The sequence below is a fragment of the Zalophus californianus genome, chromosome 6, assembly GCF_009762305.2.
Source record: "Zalophus californianus isolate mZalCal1 chromosome 6, mZalCal1.pri.v2, whole genome shotgun sequence".
NCBI lineage: Eukaryota > Metazoa > Chordata > Mammalia > Carnivora > Otariidae > Zalophus > Zalophus californianus.
In genome coordinates, this window is record NC_045600.1 from 126,393,657 (window position 1) to 126,416,079 (window position 22,423).

Below are 22,423 nucleotides of genomic sequence, written 5' to 3' on the forward strand. Positions count from 1 at the left end.
TGTCTGGGACCCTTCCTTCCCAGCCCCGGCTGCCTGGGGTCCATCCTGGAATGCTCCTGTCCTCTCTGGTTCCCGCCCCATGCACTTTCCAAGGCAGGGCTGTCAACCTCTGCCACTCGAGGGCTGCTTCCCAAGCCCAGGGGCAGACTCTCAGTGCCTCTGAAGGGGAAAGCTAGCTCCAATAATCTGGAAACAGCACTGCTATTCAAGCTCATTATACTGACTCTCAGAGTGGGACTTCCGAACACGCGGAAGGTGAGGGACAACCAGAACAAACCGGCCACAAGATCTGGAGAAGACTGGGTCTTGTGACAGCATCCAAAGCAGGCTCTGAGGAAGGAGCCTTCCTGCAAGCTATGAAGTCATCACTGAAGAGAAATCAATATTTCATGCCCCCATTTGCCGCAGGAATGAAAACAGTAAAGCACCGAGGAAATGGAAGGATTCCTTTCCTCCTGGTTTATTTTCTCAGGCCCCCTGAGAGGGTGTGAAGAGCAGGGGTATTCGCTGTGTGTGGCCCTCACTCCACCTCTCCACCAGGGGTAGTCAGTCCTCACTGAACATTAGCTACTATGACATGCACGGCTTCCCCAAAATAGAACATGTTACAGAGATGGCAAACAACACATTGAGACTTCCATTTCTATTCTAACGCTCAGAAGTCACGTAATGACCAGATGAGTTAACATGCTTTCATCCAGGAACACAACGATGTCTGTTTCTAGGAGAAATGGGACCAGTTTTCTCCATGCTGGAAATTATGGGCGTGCGTCCATACACACACAAACACTGCATTATCTGTTATGTTCCTCAGAGATTATTTATCCTGCTCCATAACAAATGTGGAAATCATATGATTCTGTCCGTTGAGAGAAAAATAATGAAATAATATATGATCATCTCTGAGAACCTGAAGCAGATCCATTTTAGATAAAGAAGAATCGTTTCCATATATTTACTCATTCAGCACACGTGAAAACAGTCTTTTTATTTCTATATTTCCCAACCTTCTCCTGGCTGCTGGCCCGCTCCACTGACCTTGGCTAATGTCACTAACCAGCTCCAAATGTCCGCTCTCCACCTTGTGCCTGCTCCCACCATAAGCACAGACCTGTGTGCCCCATTCACAGATTTGGGGGGGTGGGGCCGTAACTGGCAGAAATGTGAGGTAACTGTCAGAGTCCTTGACGTCAGCTCTGTAGATTTCGGAGTGCTGATGGCTCTCCTTGTTGTGTGTCTGTATGAAAAAAATTACATTATTCCTTCTCTCAAGATAAAAAACAAAGGAAAAGATAAGCTCTAGTTCTCACTCCTCGAATGACTTCTGACCACGGGCAAGTCCAAGTTGCTTTGCCCTCCTCCAGCTATTTGAGGCCACACGTATCTGTGGATCACTCACTGCCTTCTGTAAACTGCCCTCCTTGGCTTCTCTAACTTCTACTCATGAACTTCTTTGGCTTACTCCTCTACTTTTTGACCACCCTTGAACTAGTGTTCTCTGGTTCTCTGGTATTAGCCCTTTTAGTTCACAAAGCCATCCTAGGGACAGAATCTTTTCTTTTTTTTTTCCCCAGATGAAATGCTGTGTGTCCCTTCCACCTTCCAGTAGAACAGATCAAAGCAGAGGTATTGGGGCACCTGGGTGGCTCAGTTGCTTAAGCGGCCGCCTTCGGCTCAGGTCATGGTCCCAGGGTCCTGGGATCGAGCCACGCATCGGGTTCCTTGCTCAGCAGGGAGTCTGCGTCTCCCTCTCCCTCTGCCTGCTGCTCCCCCTGCTTGTGTGCGCACGCGCTCTCTCTCTCTCTCTGTCAAATAAATAGATAAATAAAATCTTAAAAAAAAAAAAGCAGAGGTATTTCTGCTGGAGAGGAGGATCGGGGCTCAAGACACACCCAGCTCAGCCCCGGGCATCTCTCCAGAGCTCTGGGGTTCAGAACAAACTGTACTGTCCTTCCACACCCGTGGTCATTCTCAGCTCCATCTCCACTCCCGACTCTGCTCCTTCAAACTGATGACCTCCTCCCCACTTTTCCCCCAAACAAAGTCAGATGCCTTCTTCCCAGATCCAGGTCAAGGGTCACCTTCTTTGTGATTCTTTGCCGTATCAGGCCGAGATGAGCACTGCATATTCCCTGGAGGCACCCTGGACTGCCTCTGCTATTGTTCGTAGTTTATGTTTCTGCTCACTCTACTAGATCGGACCATTGGAACGGCAGACAAGATGATGATGGTGGTGGCGGCGGTGATGGTGTGTATGAAAGATATGAAGGAGAGGGGTCCCAGATGAACCTCAAATGAGGCCTGGATACGTTCTGGCTGTGGGGCTGGCGCCTTGATCTGCATGAAGAGAAGCAAGGCTGTGGCTGGAGACGGGGAGAGAACAGTGGCTGGCTGCTCTCCAGCCCAACCAACAAGGATGGAATCTAAGCCCTAGAAAGAGAGGCAAAATCAAAGAACTGCTTTCAAATCAGACTATGAAATATGCGTTAAGGTAAAATACTGAAGACCTCGTATTCTTAATTTGGAAATAATATTTCTCTATTGTTTTCTATCTATATTTTCTATTCAGTTTTGATGAATAAAATCCTGTCTAAAATCAGAGCCAACAAACCTCTCAAGAAGCAGTTGCTAGTGAAAAGAAACTAAAGAAGGGAGATGCTGGCATAGGTGTAAGATAGAGACCAAATTCTGACCTGCAGAACCAATCCAAAACAGCTGTCAGATAAAGGTGGAGGCTGACAGTACTCGCAGGAATATGCAGCTTATAGCCATTATGCTTATAATCTTTAAAAAAAACAAGAGTCATTGCAAGGCTATCTGTAAGAGTCCCTTAGAAATATCTGGATATTCAGTTTAATGAAGACAGTAACCATTAAGGGCACACCATCTACTACTAGTTGGTTGTCAATTAGCAAATTGGATTCAGATTGGGCTCTGTTAAGTCCTGAACGTATATAAATAGCCAGATTCCTTTGAAGCCTCAAAACTCTGATTCCTCTCACTTTGGAAAATTAATAAGGGTGATAATTCTGGTAGATTCCTGTACCCTAGAGCAATGCATATCCTCAGGGAGGGTTGGGAGTGAGCCAGAGCACACTCCTGTGTCCAGTTCACTGACACCCAAGCTGGCGAGGAGGCCAGATGCTCGGTGAACTGGGACTAGTAAGGGCAGGTCCTCTGTTTCTGCCAAGAATGCAGGACCTGAATGTAGTCACGAGAACCACTGAATGGCTCCAGCTTGAGGATTCTTTAAAACTGTCAAAGAGAGGGACGCCTGGTGCTCGCTTCGGCAGCACATATACTAAAAAAAGGAGAGGGGCGCCTGGGTGGCTCAGTCGTTGGGCGTCTGCCTTTGGCTCAGGTCATGATCCCGGGGTCCTGGGATTGAGCCCTGCATAAGGCTCCCTGCTTGGCGGGAAGCCTGCTTCTCCCTCTCCCTCTCCCCCTGCTTGTGTTCCCTCTCTTGCTGTGTCTCTCTCTGTCAAATAAATAAAATCTTAAAAAAAAAAACAAACCCAAACTGTCAAGGAGAAAACATGACTCCTAAAACCAATGCATGTTCCTGGCTGGGATCCTGCACCAGAGAGGCAAGAGAGACACCACTAGGACAGTAGTGAAGGTGGGATGGGAATTGTAGATTGGACTGTATCGTCGTGTCAGTGCTGATTTCCTGATTTGGTTACATGATGGTTAAGTGGAGAGTGACCTTGCTTGGGGGAATTAAACGCTTCAAAATTTAGGGGTTGTGGGACATCGTATCTACAGTTTGCTCTCAAAAAGTTCAAGAAAAGACTAATGATAATGGGTGTGTACACCTCTACCTCCACCACCTCCAGCTTCATCACCACCTCTATCTCCATCACCACCATCACCACCACCAGTCTAGTCTCACCACCTCTACCTCCATCACCACCATCACCACCACCACCAGTCTCACCACCTCTAGCTCCGTCACCACCATCACCACCATCCCCGCCACGACCTCCAGCTTCATCACCACCTCTACCTCCAGCACTATCCTCACCACCACCATCACCACCTCCACCTTCATCACCACCTCCACCTCCATCACCACCTCCAACACCTCTAATGGCACCATGATATCTACTTTGGCTATTCCAAAAATTCCCCCCTTATTTCTTGGTATTCAGGAATGTTTCCCATAAGAAAAGTCAACAGAGTGAGTTGGTTACTTTACCTCTGTATCAAATGAATTACATCATTTTATATCTCCTCTTACTTCTTAATACCCACTATTATAACATTTAATGGTCTCTAAGCTTTTCCCTATTGAGCCACCACAGTCAGCTCATGAAACAGTCAACCAACAATCAACCAACAAATACTTAATGAGCATACAATCCGTCATGCTTAGCGTTCAGGGGAATATAAAAGACATGTTCCCTGTCTCTGAGGGAACTGAAGCCCATGATACAATCAGGAACAAAATATGCAGTAAGAGTTGAGGACACAGTGAGGAGATCTGCTGGTGGTCTTGGGGTCTACACCTACAAATGACAGAGATCTGTAAAAGTGAACAGAAAGATGCCCATGTCACTAGAGTTCAGGATGGAAAGAACAGCTGTGCACCCAGAGCAAAGGGTCCCCCAATGCTCACTGCTGTTCCTTATAGGTTCTCATACTGACAGTGAGGTGGGCAGTGGTGACTGAGTGGGAGTGAGAAAGGGGAGAAGTGGCTGGCCCCCTCCCAACAAAATGGGAGGCAGGTTAACTTGGTGTTCAGTGTGCCTTCACATGTTCACCTTCCACCATTTTCCCACCTTGGGATGCCCATCTCCTTATTCACCAGTCAGGGACCCAATCATGCCAAGAAGAAAGCAAACTTGGTAAGTGTTCAAAGTCAAATACATACTTAGTTTTAAAACAGGGCTCTAGAATCTCTCAGTGTCCCACAGATCTCATGGAGAACGTCTTGAAGGGTAGAGGGAAAAGGAGAAAATTTCTATCACTGATATCTCCATAGGTTACAAATATTTTCTATGAGTGTACATGGAGATTCCTCTTTATCAGGAGAAAAAAGTAGCTTTTCAAATGTGAAAAATCACTAATCATTAAAAAGAACTACCTTATACTCAGGCAGCAGTGAAATGTGACTTATTAGCCCAGAAATGTACACAAATGTAATGCTCCAAATAGTATCTTATTATCACGTATTTTTCCTCTAATGACAAAAAAAATCCTCTGAAGATTTTGAAATGTATCGTTTTTGCCTAATGGTTCTTGGTGATGATTGAAACTGTCTCTCATCCAAGGCTAAGGGAACACAGCCATAAACTATTAATTGGTTCATTGTTTTTCTTTATTGTGCATAAAACTTTTTGTAGTATTTGTCTGTTGGCAGAAAGAGAGAATTAGCAATCTAGATTTACACCCACAAAGCAGGAAATAAATTGCATAAGTCTATATTCAGGATAGCCTCCCCCCCGGAATGAATCCTACTCAACTGGCTCCATTTTTCTGTTTTAGAAAGGATGTATAATCAAGAGAAGCTGTAAAATTTCAAGCAATCTGTTGAATTTTTAAATTATCACTAAAAATGTTTTGACTATACACTTAGAATCTGAGAGGGAAGACAAGAGTCAATACCACCTGATCACTCCAAACAGGCAATGAGCCAGAGTGAAATGGAACAGCTAAGCATATAAACATCATTAATGAGTCCAAAGACAAATGGTCACTTTTCCGTCTTCATATCGATGATCAATATATCACTCCATTACCTCAAGGGAAAAAAAAGAACTTGTCACATGGTTTTATAGCATTTTACCCATGAAAATGTGTTGAAGAAAGGCTCAGGTTTTCCAGGCAAAATATGTGTTCACAACAGACTTGTCCAGGCCAGGCCTTGCCTAAGAAAATTTTACCACAGATCTCTGGGACACTGTCTCATGGACTAGTGAGACTGGATGGATTCCAGCCTCCTCCAGTGAACTAGGAAGTCAGTCATTTATCTGTAGGGTTTACAAAATGAACTAGAATGCCCACCCCATTTAATCCCCACAGAGAAAGCTGAAACAATCACCTCTCCCCAGGAGTGAAACGGCATCAATCTGACGCCTGGGACAAAAGCCAATCATCTCAGCTGGAACCTGAGGTTTCTCAGCCAGAAACTGGGACCTTGAATGCATAGCAAGCAGACCGCTTGCTCTGTTTGCTATGTTTTTCCAAAAGCAATAAAAATTGTATTTCTTTTTAGGCAAAGTTAAAAGTAAAATGTGAAAATAAAAATATACATGTTATTCTGTTGGTCGTGCAAATTTGATATACGCACATGACTTGAGATAATAAACTAAGCTTAAATCTTCCTACTTTAAGGTCTGCCAGTTACTTTGGGAGTCAAAGGAAGCCATACATCTAATAAAAATTTTGACAGATTTTAAAAATAGTGTATGACAGAATTTTCAGTCTTTTTTGAACAAGGGGTACCTATGGTGGCTAAACTATTTCCTAAAGGGGATGAGAAGTATCTATTCCTATATAATTGACCATCATTTACCAAGTAATTGTCCTTTAGACATTGTGGTTAAGGCTTTAAAATGTGGTTTTCCACGATTACATTGTAGTCAACCGTGTGAGAGAACTAGATCTAAATCCCTTTCTCTTCCTGTGAGAGTCTTTTCTAATCCACTTTTCAAGAGTAGCACTTCCTTGTTTTATTTATTTATTTATAAAGATTTTATTTATTTGACAGAGAGAGAGAGAGCACTAGCAGGGGGAGTGGCAGGCAGAGGCTGAAGGAGAAGCAGACTCCCCACTGAGCAGGGAGTCGGATGCGGGGCTGGATCCCAGGACCCTGGGATGATGACCTGAGCCAAAAGCGGGCGCTTAACCAACTGAGCCACCCAGGCGCCCCAGCATTTCCTTCTTTTAAAAAGACAGAACTTAAGAAGTGGAGGGGAAAACATCCTTTTCATCCCCACACTAAAGATGCTATATGCCCCTATGTATTTTGAATATTACAATACTAATTGCCATAGCTTACGATAGACAGTGGGAGTAGCCAGGCTGTTAGGCTCTCTTAAAAAATTTCCCTATTGCTTGGAAAATCAGTTTATTGCTTTCCTAAAAATGGAACATGCTCATTGTAAAAATTTCTAAGAATCTAAAAATCTTCAAAGATTGCTGTCCTACCACCCATGACTGCAAAAACCTAAGAAGGAAAAGGAACTCCAAGTCTAATGATTGCAGAACTGTTGACCCTTGAACAGCATAGGTTTGAACTGATGGGCCTACTAGATTTTTTACAATACGGTACTACAAATGTGTTTTCTCTCCCTTATGATTTTCTTAATAACATTTTTTCTCTAGCTTATTTTAAGAATGAAGTATATAATACATATAATACATAGAATATGCGTTAATGGATTATTGGTAAGGCTTCTAGTCGACAGTAGATTATTAGTAAAGTTTAGGGGGAGTCAGGTTATACATGGATTTTCAACTGCGTGAAGGGTGGATGCCTCTAACCCCTGCAATCTTCAAGGGTGAACTGTAATTGCATTTCATTAATATATTCTCATTACTAAAAGAGAATGGACCTTCCATCAACCTCAACTTTACCTCTCCTGCTTAACCTCAGTGTCAAATGCCTTCCCTCCAGGGATGCTAAAACATTTCACTTTTGAGATAAAGTCAAATAGGAAAGATCATCCAAAAGAAAGAAATTAGTTCTGCAGATGTTAACTGCACCTGGATAGTGTTATTTTTTCCTTGCTTGAACTGTGTACTCACCTGAGCCAGATCAACTCTTGCATGGCACAAGGAAGGGAATGAATTATCAATAATTTTAAAACTATTTGTCATGATAAAAAGAGAGCTCTATTTGCCAACTTTTCCTCACAGCTGAAATAATCTATTTCTATTTCTGGGAAACTGAAAGCAATAGCACATGAAGTAAAGCTTTTTCTTCTGTCATATTCTACAGATATTTTAACCTCTTCTCCAACCACAGAGACCATGATTAAATAAGCAAACCATATTTTATGAGATGCCAAATTTATTAGTTATTGGACTACCTTCTGTAACGACAATGTTTAATACCATAAAAAGAACCTGATAAAATTCCAATTTCCATTTTTATATTCCAAAAAGTAATTCAAATCTGCTTCTCAATTCAGTGTTTTACTTTTGCAAAGCAATCCTCTTTATTTTAAACCAAAGTTATGTTTTCTTTAGTGATTTTCATCGTTAGGTTTACTTAGCAAAAATTTACTGTCTTTTCTCAGTTATTGCTTTTAAGCAATAAGACATTTATGTCTTCTAATAGGTCACATTTCACCTTCTGCTGTCTTGTGTCATAAAATGGTCAAGCACACTTTTAGGCAAAATTGAGTATAATTATTTTAATAAGAATAATTAAAAAATAAAAAAACAGAGTATCCACATTTACTGAACTTCTGTTTTTGTCAATTATAGATAAAAGGTGCAGAAGTCATATCCTCAAAAAAGAAAGGCTCTGTTACCACTGTTTGAAACAGGTATGGTCAATGGTACTTTTATAATTCAGAAATTTTCAGAGCTCGAAGGGTAGAAGTGAACACATCTCGTCTACTAAACATCCTAAATATCCACTAATTTGCCATTGAATCCTACAATACATAAATTTGAATAAAATCTTCTTACCGCAAAGAAAATTCTACTACGTCCCTTATAGCTCTGCAGTATCTCTCATGAACTAGGACAATATAATTATTAGCAAAGGACAGTGGGGACTGAAAGTGCCAGTCTTCCTGTTCCTCTAAAAACATGCATGAATGTATCACATACCCATGTGAAAACCTCTCACTTGGCCTGGAAAAAAATAAAAAGGATATGACCACCATGTTAATCACTTAGAATAGAAAAAAAGCAGCAACATTAACTGAATCAGGATCTGGTGTAAGAATATCTAAGTAACTCTATTTTCTGGCACTGCCAGGAAGGTGGGTGGGGTTAATCAAACACTTAGATCTCTACTCACATTAATGTCCAGATTTGTAATTTTCTAATAAATTTATGTTACTACTCCACTGAACTTATTTCAATTTTTGTTGCAGAGTTCAGGAAGCATTTCTTTATCTTGGTCTTTGAATCTGAATCATTTATTATAAATGTCTCATGTGGATACCAATTAACAAAGCATTCTGGTTGGTAACCTGTTGGATAAACCAGTTTTTCTTGCAAAAAGACGCTCACAGCAAAATAAGACTGTTGCGTTTTTATGAAAATCAAAATTTTCATATTCTTTGGAAAATTAAAAAAAAAACTACTGCACAGTCCACTTACAGTGAGTTCACAGAAATCGATACTATCCAGGCTTTGGCTTCTGTGCAGTCTCCCTTTTATCCGTCTTAAAGAAGGTTTCCCTTGGCTGACGCTAGAAGTAGCACCATTCGGATTTTCAGAGGATGGCGTTACCCTGCAAGAAGTGGAAAAAAACTTGAAAGACGGGTTTGTAGTTAGATACAGTTTCTCAAGCAGGAAATAAGTATTTACTTGAGGATAGCTCTGGAAATCTCGTGCTCCTCTTTCAACCAAGAAGCTAAGAACCACAGGAGAGTTTCCTCTGATCAGATACCCTTTCTAAGTATTTCTTAGCAGCTTGTTGGTTTAGGAATTTTTCTTGACAGGGTTCAAACATTTCTACATTAAGATTCACTAAAAGTCAACTCTGTGACCATCAAAGAAGCAATTAAGGGCAGACTGAAGTTTCCTAGGTAACTGGGAAGCATCTGCTCCCCTCTGGGTAGTTCTTTATCAAGCGCTCAGCCCGGTGCCTGGCACACTCAGTGCAAGTCAGCTATCACTGTGTCCAACCACAAATACCGTTCGGCACGCTTTTTTAAGCATGCAAATAACTTTTAAAGATTTAAACATGACAGTCAATGCTTAATTCAGCATGATTACAGAACCAAGAAAATACAGGTAAGAAGAAATGGTAAATAATCTAAGCCATCTACATATATGCACACTGGGGTACATGCTCATACACATAAACACACTCAAGACTGCGATGTGTTCAATCATTTCTGTACCACCGCTGCTGGCAGCCTTAGAATGTGCCCTGGGAACCTGGAAGGAAACTGCTTAGTGGATTATAGTCTTAGAGAGGACAAAGACTTAAGTAGTAAGACTGATTTGTTAAGTGTGGCTTAGGAAAATCAGTTTCCTTATTTTATGACAAATTTCCTGCTTGGATACGTTCCATGTTTGTGTACTTTTCAAATTTCCTGACCTACCTAATATTTTATATTTAAAATGTTGTTGTCTGAAAGGCATAGCTCTCTCATGGGGCACCTGGGTGGCTCAGTCAGTTAGGCATCCGACTATTTCGGCTCAGGTCATGATCTCAGCGTCATGAGACTGAGCCCTCCAACGGGCTCAGGGCTGAGCAGGGAGCCTGCTGAAGATTGTCTCTCACCCTCTGCCCCTCCCTCTCCCTGTGTGCTCTCTCTCTAAAAAAAAAAAAAATAGATCTCTCATTGCTTGAAAAGGACACACTGGATGGACTATTAGCAAAGTAAACTGGACTTATATATAAGATGGGAGTGAATATCATAAAATAGACTAGTTTAGGTATGGCTGCTGTTTAAAATAAAAGTACTAAGTCCCTATAGTCAGATTTAAAGAGTGTGAAAAGATGCAAAAATGGAAAGTAAAGCCTCCCTCTCCCGCCTCATCGCAAATCCCCATCCCTTTTCCCAAAGATAATCACAACTAACAGTTCTCTGTATAACCTCCCAAACAAATGCTCGTGCTTATCTGTGTGTTAATCTCCTTTTGAAACTTTTTAGCAAACTGACCGAATTGTTCACATTGCCCTGCATCTCATTTTTTCACTTAATATCTTGAAGCTCTTCCCATAATAACCCAGATCCGTTTCATTCTATTTTTTTTTAAAGATTTTATTTTTAAGTAATCTCTATACCAAATGTGGGGCTTGAACTTACAACCCTGAGATCAAGAGTTACAGGCTTTACCTACTAAACCAGCCAGGCGCCCCCTCCTCTTTTTAAAAGATTTTATTTTCCAGTAATCTCTACATCCAACATAGGGCTTGAACTTACATGTTTCATTCTTTTTAATGGCTAAACAGTATTCCATCGTACAGGTATACCACAATTTAGTCAACCACTCCCCTACCCATGGGCATTTAGTTTTCAAATATTTGCTATCAAACTATAAAGCAAGAAACATATTTGACATCTCTGGGTACAAACACAGTATTTACTTAAGAAAGAGCACTAGAAGTAAAACGCAGGGTCAGGGGTTTCTGGGTGTTGCTAAGTACTACCTTTCAAAAAGGCTTTCCCAATTTACACTTCCATCAACAGTACAAAAGAATGTTCAGGTGGGGGTGGGCATGTCCTTAAGTGGAAGGGTGACTTTATCATTTTATTTTCTTTTCTAACTCACCTTCTCTGTGTCCTTCATTATATTTGTCTTGCTGAAGGGCTGATTTCTCTTAAAAAAGATGATTACTGAGTTTCTTTCCCACCACAAACATGGATTTGACAATATATATACTATATATACTAGTTTTTCCTTTACATATTTCAAATCTATTTTATTAGATACCTTCATGTTTATAACTCATCTTTTATTTTTTTTATTATTATGTTCAGTTAGTCAACAAATAGTACATCACTATTTTTTGATGCAGTGTTCAACGATTCATTAGTTACATATAACGCCCAGTGCTCATATCTTTTTAGGGATTTAGCCTTTTATCACATTAAAAGTCTCTCTTCCAATTAAAAACTTTACCTTAAATGTGATTTCATCTAATAATTTCCCCATCTACATTTTAGCTGTACCTTTAACTCTTATTAATTCTTTACCAGCATGTGACTGGATGCTTTTCTTTTATATCCAATTTGAGAATCCATATCTTTTCAGAGAAACTTAATCCATTCAAATTTGTTGTGTTTACTGATATGTTTAGATTTATTCCTGCCATGTTGTTTTATAGTTTGTGTTTTTCAAATTTAAATGCTTTCTTCTTTTTCTTTTCCCACCTTTGAGTTTTCTTTCTCTCTACCCACCCCTGGACTTAATCCCCTCCAATTAGTAGTTCAAAGTTAGACATCTTATTAGGGCAACTCTAACTCTAGCTAACCATACATACACACGTATTTATATATTTACATGTACATTTATATATTTACATGTACATGTACATATGCATATATATGTACCTCTACATTTCCACAATACATATATACACACATAGATATTTAAACTGAAATACTTCTATCAACATCTAGCGTTCAGTGGTAGTCTAATTTCCTGTTACACAAGAAATGACGTTTAACACGCCTTCATTTCTCTTCTTTTCCAGCACCAGTGAAACCTTACCAAAAGCTCCACCCTTTCTTGGAAATAGTTTCAAGGTCTCCTAACTTCTCTTTCATAGTTTCGATCCCTTTGTTCTTTTGTGATTCTTTAGCTTACTCCTCCAGATTGCTCACTTGCTTTTCAGTTTTGTCAATTCAGCCATTCTCTTTCACCTTAATGAGCAAAGGTTCAATTTCTAAAGTGTCTAGTATGGTGTTTTATTCATATGATGTTCTCTTGCATCTTTCTGAAAATAACCATCTTAATCCAGGGTTTTTCTATTTTCTCAGGGATTAGTTCTTTTGTTTGTTGAGTATGGTAATTCTTTTAATACTGGCTTTCTCCATCTGTTTGGTGATTTTTAATGTCTACTTATACTTGTATTAGAGAACATCTGTTTCTGCACTGTCGCATTTCGCATTTACTGTGGCCTGCCTTTGGCAACTCTGGCAAAGAGATGGGACACGCTGCTATGAAGTAACTTCTCTTCTGGGTCAGAGGACTCAGTAGCTATCTCAGGTACAGCCCTGTCTCTCTGGCCCAAGAGCCCACATTCACTGCTTTGGTAAGTGAGCAAGCAACACTGTTGTCCACAACTTGTCACAAACTAGCGGGGCAAGGTGCCAACCAACCTAGGGCATCGAATCTGAATAATTCCCCAAGTGTCCTCTGCTTCTTTTGTTCCTGGAAAGCTGCTGCAATCTATCAACCTCTCTTTGTGCAGAAATGTTCTCCTGCACATTTCCTGGACAATGGTTCCTGTAAATCTTTTCTCTGAGTAGATCTATCTCTATCCAGTAAATACATTTCAGGGATTCTGCAAAAAATGCTGGTCCACTGATAGCATTCAGTATTGTTTACTCAGACTAAGTATTTTTGTTATTTCATTGAATTGCCAACGAGTGCACCTTTCAAGTCACCTCCCAGAATAAAATTCTGATGTCACTTTCATTATTCTTAATACAAAAAAAATTGTACATTGTACAGTTTTGCTCTCTTCTCTGCAGAGTAAAATCTTCCATGAAAATAATGAAGAATTTCATTTAAGAAGAGTGGGCATATGGGGGGGAAAAAAAAACAGAGCTGTAAAATAATATCCAAGTCTTAAATTACACTTCCTTTCTCTCACTTTACTTTGATCACATTGATTATGTGGCATAATCATATTATAAGAAATATAAACTTTTTGAGAAAGACATTTTTCACAAGTTTTTCTCTCATTTGACTTAGAAAGGTATCACTATTGACCTTTTTTCCAAACCTAAAACCTAAAGTCTGTGATAAGAATTTATATCTACCAAATCTATAAATGACTGACAGCCAAGAAATTTATCAGACTTAACTCAATGTAATACCAAGTCCAGTGACTAAAGCAGAAAAAAACATCTTAAATATAACCAGAAGAATTGATCCTCCCCTTCTTCACCAGGTTCATAACAAAAACATTTACTAAAGAGTAGAGCTGAATTGACATATAGCAGGTGAATATCAAGTCTGTATCCACCCCACCCACAGACTCCTCAGGAGGAAGGTGCCTGTCCAGGCATAGAACCAGGCTCCTACAGAGAAATTTCAGTAACTTTAAAGTTTTGACCAAGTCTTTGGAAAGCTAAGAGGTCAACTGTTAAAAAGCATTTGGTTCAGTAATGACCTCCTTTTCTTTGGTGGGGGAAAAAAAAAGAAAAGGAATAAACATGGTTCCAGATAATAACGTGCAATGTTAACTCATATATAAGTAGAAGGGGTACTGAGATATAGGAGAATTTAAGATGTCGCTTCTCTTTTGTTTTACTACTTTTTTTTTTAAAAGATTTTATTTATTTATTTGACAGAGAGAGACACAGCAAGAGAGGGAACACAAGCAGGGGGAGTGGGAGAGGGGGAAGCAGGCTTCCCATGGAGCAGGGACCCCAACGTGGGGCTCGATCCCAGGACGCTGGGATCATGACCTGAGCCAAAGGCAGATCCTTAACGACTATGCCACCCAGGCGCCCCAATTTTTACTACTGTTTTTGAGAATTAGTATTTCTCTTGGGGCAGGGATATGTGTATATTCAAATACTTTTCCACTGGACACTCATAAGAATACAGAGGAGTATTTACAACTCAGCTAAGACGGGCTATACTGGGATACAAAAAGCCCACCAAAGACAGTTCTTCCTAACATGGAGTATAAGGAGTGTTGTTGTTGTTGTTGTTGTTGTTGTTGTTGTTTGAGACAGAGAGCGAGCAAGCTGAGGGAGGGGCAGAGGGAGTGGGAGAGAGAGAATCCTAAGCAGGCTCCACGTCCAGTGTGGAGCCTGATGTGGGGCTCGATCTCATGACCCTGAGATCATGATCTGAGCCAAAATCAAGACTCAAACCTTAACTGACTGAGCCACCCAGGCACCCAAGGGGTATTTTTAATACCAAGGTCCCACTCTCCCTCAACCTGATGGTGTGGTCTGCACTGAATAACTCAGACTCTGGGATTTATTTCCCAAATATTTAGGAGAATGGCCCTTGACAACAAGAAAAATAAAGTTAGTAACTGAGATACAACAAGCATGTTGGATATTTTCTCTTGAACTCTGGGGAAATCAATATTTCGTTTACAATGAAGTTTTTCTTTTCCTAATTCTTAATTCCATTCCATCATCCCTAGGGGATGACTGGGGAGAAAATTTCTCCTCTCCACTCCCTTCATAACTTCCCTAATGGGACCATGTTTTTACTTGTGGGCATGGTTGGCACGCTTGAAAGGCAGAAACCCAGTGTCCACCCTCTCATTTTGTTTCTAACTCAAGAGTTTTGGCTCACAATCATTTTTGACCATGGTTCACTTAGAACAAACAATTCCTAAACTTATCTACCTCACCCATCTCTAATTTCTAGTGGAAAAGATCTCAATAATAATAAAGAGTTGGGCAAAAATAATCAAGATGGTAAAAACAAAGCATTTATACAAGAACAAATTACCAACAAAAGTACCACCTAACAATCTTTCTACAAGATATTAATTTTAAAATATCAGGAATTGATAGCCACAACCAAGATTAATACTAATGGGTGATAGCAAAGCATCTTTCCCCCAAACAAGGGGAATTACAAACAAGGGTATAACAACAGAGGCCTTGAGATACTGCTAAGTTCAGCAGGGCAGATGACTTTAGAAGGATACTGAATCCTTGTGAAGGGTGCTTCACTAAAAGCTAGTAAAATGCTAATTTTTGACTATAAGTAACAGACTTCAGAAACCTCAAGAGTTCCCTCTCTCGCTGTGTCTCTCACTGTCGGATAAATAAAATATTATATGTGCTGGCAAAGCGAGCACTAAATAAAATCTTTAAAAAAAACAAAGAAACCTCAACAGTTCACTTAAAAGGTTTATATAAATGGCCGACCTTTAGTTGTACTTACAAGTAATAATGTGTGTAATTGCCTATAATTTGCTCATTAAAGAAACTAAGAAAGGGATGGATGTTAACTAGATTTACTGTACTGATCATTTTGCTAAATACGTAAATATTGAATCATTAAGTTGTACCCCTGAAAGTAATTATGTCGTACGTCAATTATACCTCAATCAATAAAAAAATAAAAGAAACCAAGAAAGGACTTGGGTAGTAGAGCCATACCCACCCCATCGGGGAACCTCTGGGCCCCCCGAGGGGACTATGCGCCACCCTTGGAGAAACAACATTCTATAAGGGCACTTTCCAGTCATTTTGTACCTGTTTCCTGTTGTTCTTCCTTTCTAGACTGTCATGTCCCTGCTCAAATGTGTTTTTAACGCCAACAACTGGTATAAAACTTGATGTGTGACTCTGGGCAAGTCAATGATCTCATGTGTAAAACTGGGAATGGACAACACCTACCTCACAGCGGTGCTGCAGGTTCCACGAGGGTTGCTTGGAAAGCACTCATACAGGGCCCAGCAGGTAATAATTAGCTCAATGAATGACAGCTCTTCTTATTTCCAGAATCTGATTACTGGACTACTCCTTGAATGAGGGAGTTGATACCACGTGGCCTTTAATAATTACTCAAATAACTGGGAGAAATATATTTAGAGGCATGAAGAAGATGAAATGACACTCTTTCCCCCCCAAGATCAGTGTAAACATTCCTAAGAGCACTCAATGCAAAAATCAAGACTGACAACGTAAAATTATGATGAAACAGTTATTTGGGCTTCACAGCCACCAAAGAGCAGAGAGTTGGCCCCAGTACCTGTACCGGATTGAATGGTGCCCTTCCTCTCCACTCTTCCTAACCCCAGGAACCTGTAAATGTGAACCCATTTAGAAAAAGAGTCTTTGCAGATATACTGAAGGGTCTTGAGATGAGCTTATCCTGGATTATCCAGGTGGACCCGAAATCCAATAACAAATGTCCTTGTAAGAGAAGAAGCCGAGAGGACACAGACACACAAAGAAGACCATGTGAAGATGTGGAGAGAGGGGGGAGTGATTCAGCCACAAGGAATGCCTGCAGCCACCAGGAGCTGGAAGAGGTAAGGAAGCATTCTCCCTAAGAGACTTCAAGGGAGCGTGGCTCTGCAGACACCTTGATTTCAGACTCCTGACCTCCAGAACTAGAGAGAATAAATTTCTGTTGTTTAAAGCTACCGAGTCTATGGTAATCTGTTACAGCAGCTCTGGGAAATACAGTGCCCTTCTGCTTCTTTTCATAACCAGCAATTATAGAAGACTCCCACAGGAAGCAAGCTGCACAAACTGACAACTATTGCAGGTAGAGGTAACAGGCCTGACTTCCAGGTTCCTAAACACTAACGATTCAGAACCAAATACTGCAAACAGTCCTACTTCCTAAATTTCTTGGAGAAGGAGACAGAGAGAAGAATTGCAGGCTCCACGGATGCAGGTCTGGCCGTTTGTCTGCTTTAGTTTTCACCTAAACCAGCGTGTACACATAATATTCCTTAAAGGATTTGCAGAGCCAATTAGAAAAAAAGATACTGCACAAAAGAAAGCTAATGAGCACAAATGGTCAAACTAGAAAGAAGTGTGGGACCAAAACACTGGATCATTCACCCCTACCCTTTACTTCCATTGGCATAAGCTTTGCAGGCATGCAGTCTTTCCATACGGACTGCAATAATTTAAAGAGAGAAACACAGACAGCATACACATTTTCATAAGCACCTTCATATAAAGCTTCATATATGCCACAACCAGTTATCATAGTATGCCCTCACATCCTACAAATGGGCATAAGCTAGGGCATTTCAAGGTCTGACCACCCTTGCTGATGTCTGCTATTGGTTCCCACCGACCACTCTGGAGTCAGAACTCATATCTACGTATCTTCTTGCCATGTAACAGTGCCTTCTGTCTCAATCCTCCATGTGCCATTGGCTCTGATACTGGCAAAATGAAATGTTATCTAGAAAATAAATTCCAGAGGATATAAGAGATAGATGAATCAGGCAGCACAATATTCTTCAACTTAAAAAAAAAGTACTATATATATCTATGTTTAATATACCATTCACTCTAGAGTTTCTGTAGCATATGCTCTTCATTTGCCACTAGAGAAACTAGATTAACATTTGCAAATTCACTTAACATTGAGCAGAAATTCTGAAATGCTCATTTAAGATTGTGGAAAAGTTAAACAAAATCCCCCTGCCTTTTCCAGGCTCTCTCTTAGTAAGATGGTTTTTAACCGTGGCCTGAGTTCACTGCCTGCTTGAAACATGAATCTCTAGAGTACAAAAGTTACCTGGATTTTATTTCTTTGTGTCCTCTCTTCACAAACTATATTGGGGAATGTATTTTCAGAAGCAGCACCCCACTGAAAAAGAATAAACCTGGTATCCTGACTTGGTGGCCAACCTATGATAATATTCATGCCTAACAGCTCCTCAAACATCACTCTCACATCTCAGTTTTTAAATTTAACATCAAGAAAATCTCCTTCCCAGTTACGCATTATTAAGAATTAATGTATTCAACACATATCTTTTCAGAAACTATTTTGTACCAGATACCAGTTACAGGGGACTTAGTAATGAGCTAAAGAGATAAAAAGGCCTGCCCCCATGCAACTTACATTCCAGTTGCGGGGGGGAGGGGTAACATGTAGGACAAGTAAAATATGTAGTGCTTTGGATATTGGTAAGTACTCAGAAGAAAAGCAGAGTGAGAGGAAAGACTGTTGGGAGCTGACCTCTTTTTTTCTTCCTGTACACCAACAACCTGAAAAGCTATCTTCAAATGTTACTACTTCTTGCTTCGTAATAGTGGCAGAGTCTTCATATGTTTGCTAAAGTCTTCCATGGACATTTCTTAATTAAGGCCAACTATTACCAGTCTAGTCTTTGATGTGTTGTCACTTGATGCTCTTCAAATCAAAATTCCTTTTGCAGAATAAATCTTTTTTTAAAGATTAATTCCATTGAGAGAAAGTGGGGGAGGGGCAGAGAGGGAGAGAGAAACTCAAGAGGACTCCACGCTGAGTGGGGAAGCAGACAGGAGGCTCAATCCCACGACCCCCAGGTCAGGACCCCGGCTGAAACAGAGTTGGAGGCTTAACCAACTACACCCGCAAGGCACCCCAAAATCTCTCTTTTTTAAAACAAATTGGTGGGGGGAGGGCACTGAGGAAGACACTAATATTCACCAAGCACCCATTATTCAGTCAGACATAGTGGTAGGTACTTTGTATTCATTATCTCAGTTGATCTGGGTTATGACCCCATGAGGTAGATAATATCATTCTCACCCTACAGACCAAGAAACAGATACTCCAGTAATTTGCTTAAGGTCACTCGGTAAGTGGCACAGCTGAAATTTGAACTTTGCTGCCCATATTTTTTGGTCTTAACCTCCAAAATTCTCCATTATTGGCATTCTTTTTTCAAAAAACTCTTTTTCTCGGTTGTTCCATCTTTTTATTCCTTGGATCACTCATTTCGTCTTAGATAACAGAAGCTACTTTTCTCAAATGCCTAAAAGCATTTTCCTCACTTCCTTTTTCTCTATAACCTTGAAATTCAATTCAATTAAAATTAAAGTGCGTAAATCTCTAAGAACCTCACCGACCACAAATTTTAAAATTAAAATAGCCACTGAAGACCAAAGAATTCTGGCATATTTTTCCTATAGTCACCATCCCTTTACTGGACTCTTTTGTGACAGAACCTTACACTTAAGTCTCAAGGCGATGGAACGCCTAGGCAGCCCACGGGGATCCCATATGCCACATTTAAATGCTAATAAAATGCAGTACAACCCAACAGATAATCAACCATGTAAACCAGATCTGGAAAACTTCCAGACATTTTTCTTTTAAGGGCGATCTTTTCCCGTTACCCCAATAACAGTTTCCAGGTCAGGGGAACTGGAACGCGTGCAGATAAAATGTAGTCCCTGATAATGCCATTAAAATCTCGCAACTTACTCCCCTCACCGTGGGAGCGGCTCGCCCTTCACTCTGAACCCACGGCAGATGGGTTTTGAGAAACAGCAGAAAACGCAGAGCTAAGAAATTGTTTCTCTGCCCCCAAGGAAGCCTGGCTGGAAATTCTGAGCCAGAACTCGCGGGGATGGGGCTGGAAGGACAGTCCCGGGCGGGAGACCGGTGTCCCGGTGCCCGTAAGCCGCCGGGTCCCCGCCCCTCCCTCCCGGCAGCGCGCCGCTCTGCGTGTCGCGGGGCACAGGCGAGGGTCGCGGCCGAACATGCCGGCGTGGGCGCGGGGCGCGGCGGCCCTCGGCCCTACGGGCTCCGAAATGGCTGCTGCGCCCCCGGCTCTGCGCGCCCGTCGGGCCCGGCCGCCGGCGGCCTCGCTGCCCGCCAGCCCGGGCCCCGACCCGCGCCCGCCGCGCCCGCCGCGCCCGCCGCGCCCTCACCACAGCTTCCTCTTGAGCGGCAGCAGGCTGCCGCGGTTGGAGGGGGTGACGCCGATGGCCATCTGCAGCACCGTCAGGTATTTCTGGTACTTCATCTTGTCCCCGCTCCGCTCGCGGGCAGGGCCCCGCCGCCGCCGCCGGCGCCGCAGACACAGCCCCTCCAAGCGCCGCATAGATCAGCTCTGGGCCATCCGCCGCCGCCACAGCTCCCGCCGCTCCCGCCGCCGCCGTCGCCCTCGCCGCCGCGGCCGCGCGTGGCCGGGACTCCCGCTCCCGCCGCCGCCGCGGCCGTGCGTGCCCGGCCGCTCCCGCTCCCGCCGCCGCCCGCACCGCCCCCTCCGCCCGGCCGGCGCGGCCCCCGCGTGCGCCCAGGGCGGGCGTCCCGAGCAGCAGGCCTTGCGGGACTCCCTCTTAAGGAGACGCGGGAGCGGTCGGGCCACCGCCCCCCCCCCCACCCCGGCCCCGCCCACCCGCCCGCCGGCCCCGCGCCGCGCGTGCCTCAGTTTCTTCTGCGGCTGCCAGGAGCTCCTGTCAGCCGTGTAGAGTCCAGGAGAATCCCATGACAAGCTTCCAGAAGAGAAAAAAAAAATGTTTTTAATTTATAATTACCGGTTAATGGTTTGTAAGCATCATTTATGTGTTCTAATCTAAGTGTTTGAAGATTTTATGTTTACATAGAATGCATCTATACAAAACGCATGTATGTGTATACACGTGCATACTGTACAGAATATATATGGTACATATACTATATACATGATGTATGTGGTATATATGCAGTCCTCGCTTGCACGGTGGTTTGGAACTGTGGGAATGACTGTGAATCACGCAAAACTATCTTAATAATCAATGGGAAAAATTAAGATTCTTCCGTGACTTTTAACAATTTTGTCAAAACGTGCCAAACTCTCTTCACTGATGGTTGTAAATGTATAAGGAAATGGAAAAAAAAAAGTAAAACTCATTTAATACACTGTAGTTTGAGATATTACAAACATCAAGAATTAACCTGTTTTATTTCTTTGTAAGAGAAACTTATCAAAAGTAACTTGAATAGTGCTGGTCTTCTCCTGGTAGAATTGTTACATAAAGCATCTTTTCTGTGCCTTGGTAATGCATCATGTTTGGATTACTTTCAACGGTTTATCCTCTGAGCTTTCAATGTTGTGAAATATATCAGAGTTCCTTTAATGTGACATTCTCCGGGACATCCTCATCCTTTTTGTCACAACCATTCTCTTCATCCTAGTTTATATTCAGTAAGTTCTTCTGGCTGCAAATCTAGAGTCTCTGGAAAGATGACTAGTGTCAGTATTTTCACAATCGCCTATTTTTTCTGTAACACCATTTACATTCCATTCAAATTTCACTTCACTTCCATCTTTTTCATTTTTTCCTTTGCTGCACTGTCATCTTTGTTGACCGATCCTCTCTTCCAGTTACCCATTTTTATACAGTGCTGTGTGGGTTTATCATTGGGAGAAAAGGAGGCAACACAACTGCACACTTTGCTGTCATTACCTAAACTGTACAGCAGATGTGCAGTAACCAATCACTGACAGACTTTGAAACAACTGCTGGGATTTCTCACTGATGGTGATGCACAAGTTATTTACATAGTGATTTGTGGACTAAGGAGCTACCACGGAAGGTTATACTCTACGCATTTTCTCACAGTTAATATGCTATGATAACTGAAATTTGAACCATATTGTTGAGCTACTGGTGTTATTTAACTAAGCCGTAGTAGCTAAAATCAGGCATATCTGAACTGGCAAAGCAAGGACTGCCTCTGTGTGTGTGTGTGTGTGTGTGTGTGTGTGTGTGTGTGTGTGTGTGTATAATATGTATAAATGAAGAGTACAAATAACAAGATAACCTGTGCACCCACCAGGCAGAATTATTAAATGTTAATGCTCTCCCTCCACAGTACATTCCTCCCGTACCTCTATTTAAATACCGCATTTTCAAGTTAATTAGTCTGTAAGATTAGAACAAATAAAAACAAAACAGACAAAAAATTGAACAAAACAAAAATCTCCTTCTAGTGGGCTCCCAACATGATTTCACATTCACTTTGGTAGGAAAACTCATCTGACTCTACTTCGCTTTTATGTATCCACAGAAGTTTTAGCTCTCGCATAAAATGAAGAATTGGCAGATCTTTGACATTTCAAATGTATATCCACACCTGGGAGAGGACCTTGGAGCAGTACTTTGAAAAAGCATCA

The 22,423-nt window shown here is 41.7% G+C and overlaps 1 protein-coding gene across 1 annotated transcript in view; it reads right to left on the reverse strand.

The window, feature by feature from the left end:
• TJP1 (tight junction protein 1) overlaps positions 1-20,442 on the reverse strand; it is a 255,838-nt gene extending 235,396 nt beyond the window's left edge. The window contains 2 exon segments of the mRNA XM_027569943.2: positions 9,286-9,418; positions 20,193-20,442. Of these exon segments, the coding sequence (XP_027425744.2) occupies positions 9,286-9,418; positions 20,193-20,365 (306 nt within the window). The 5' untranslated portion in view covers positions 20,366-20,442.
• Positions 20,443-22,423: the final 1,981 nt, after the last annotated feature.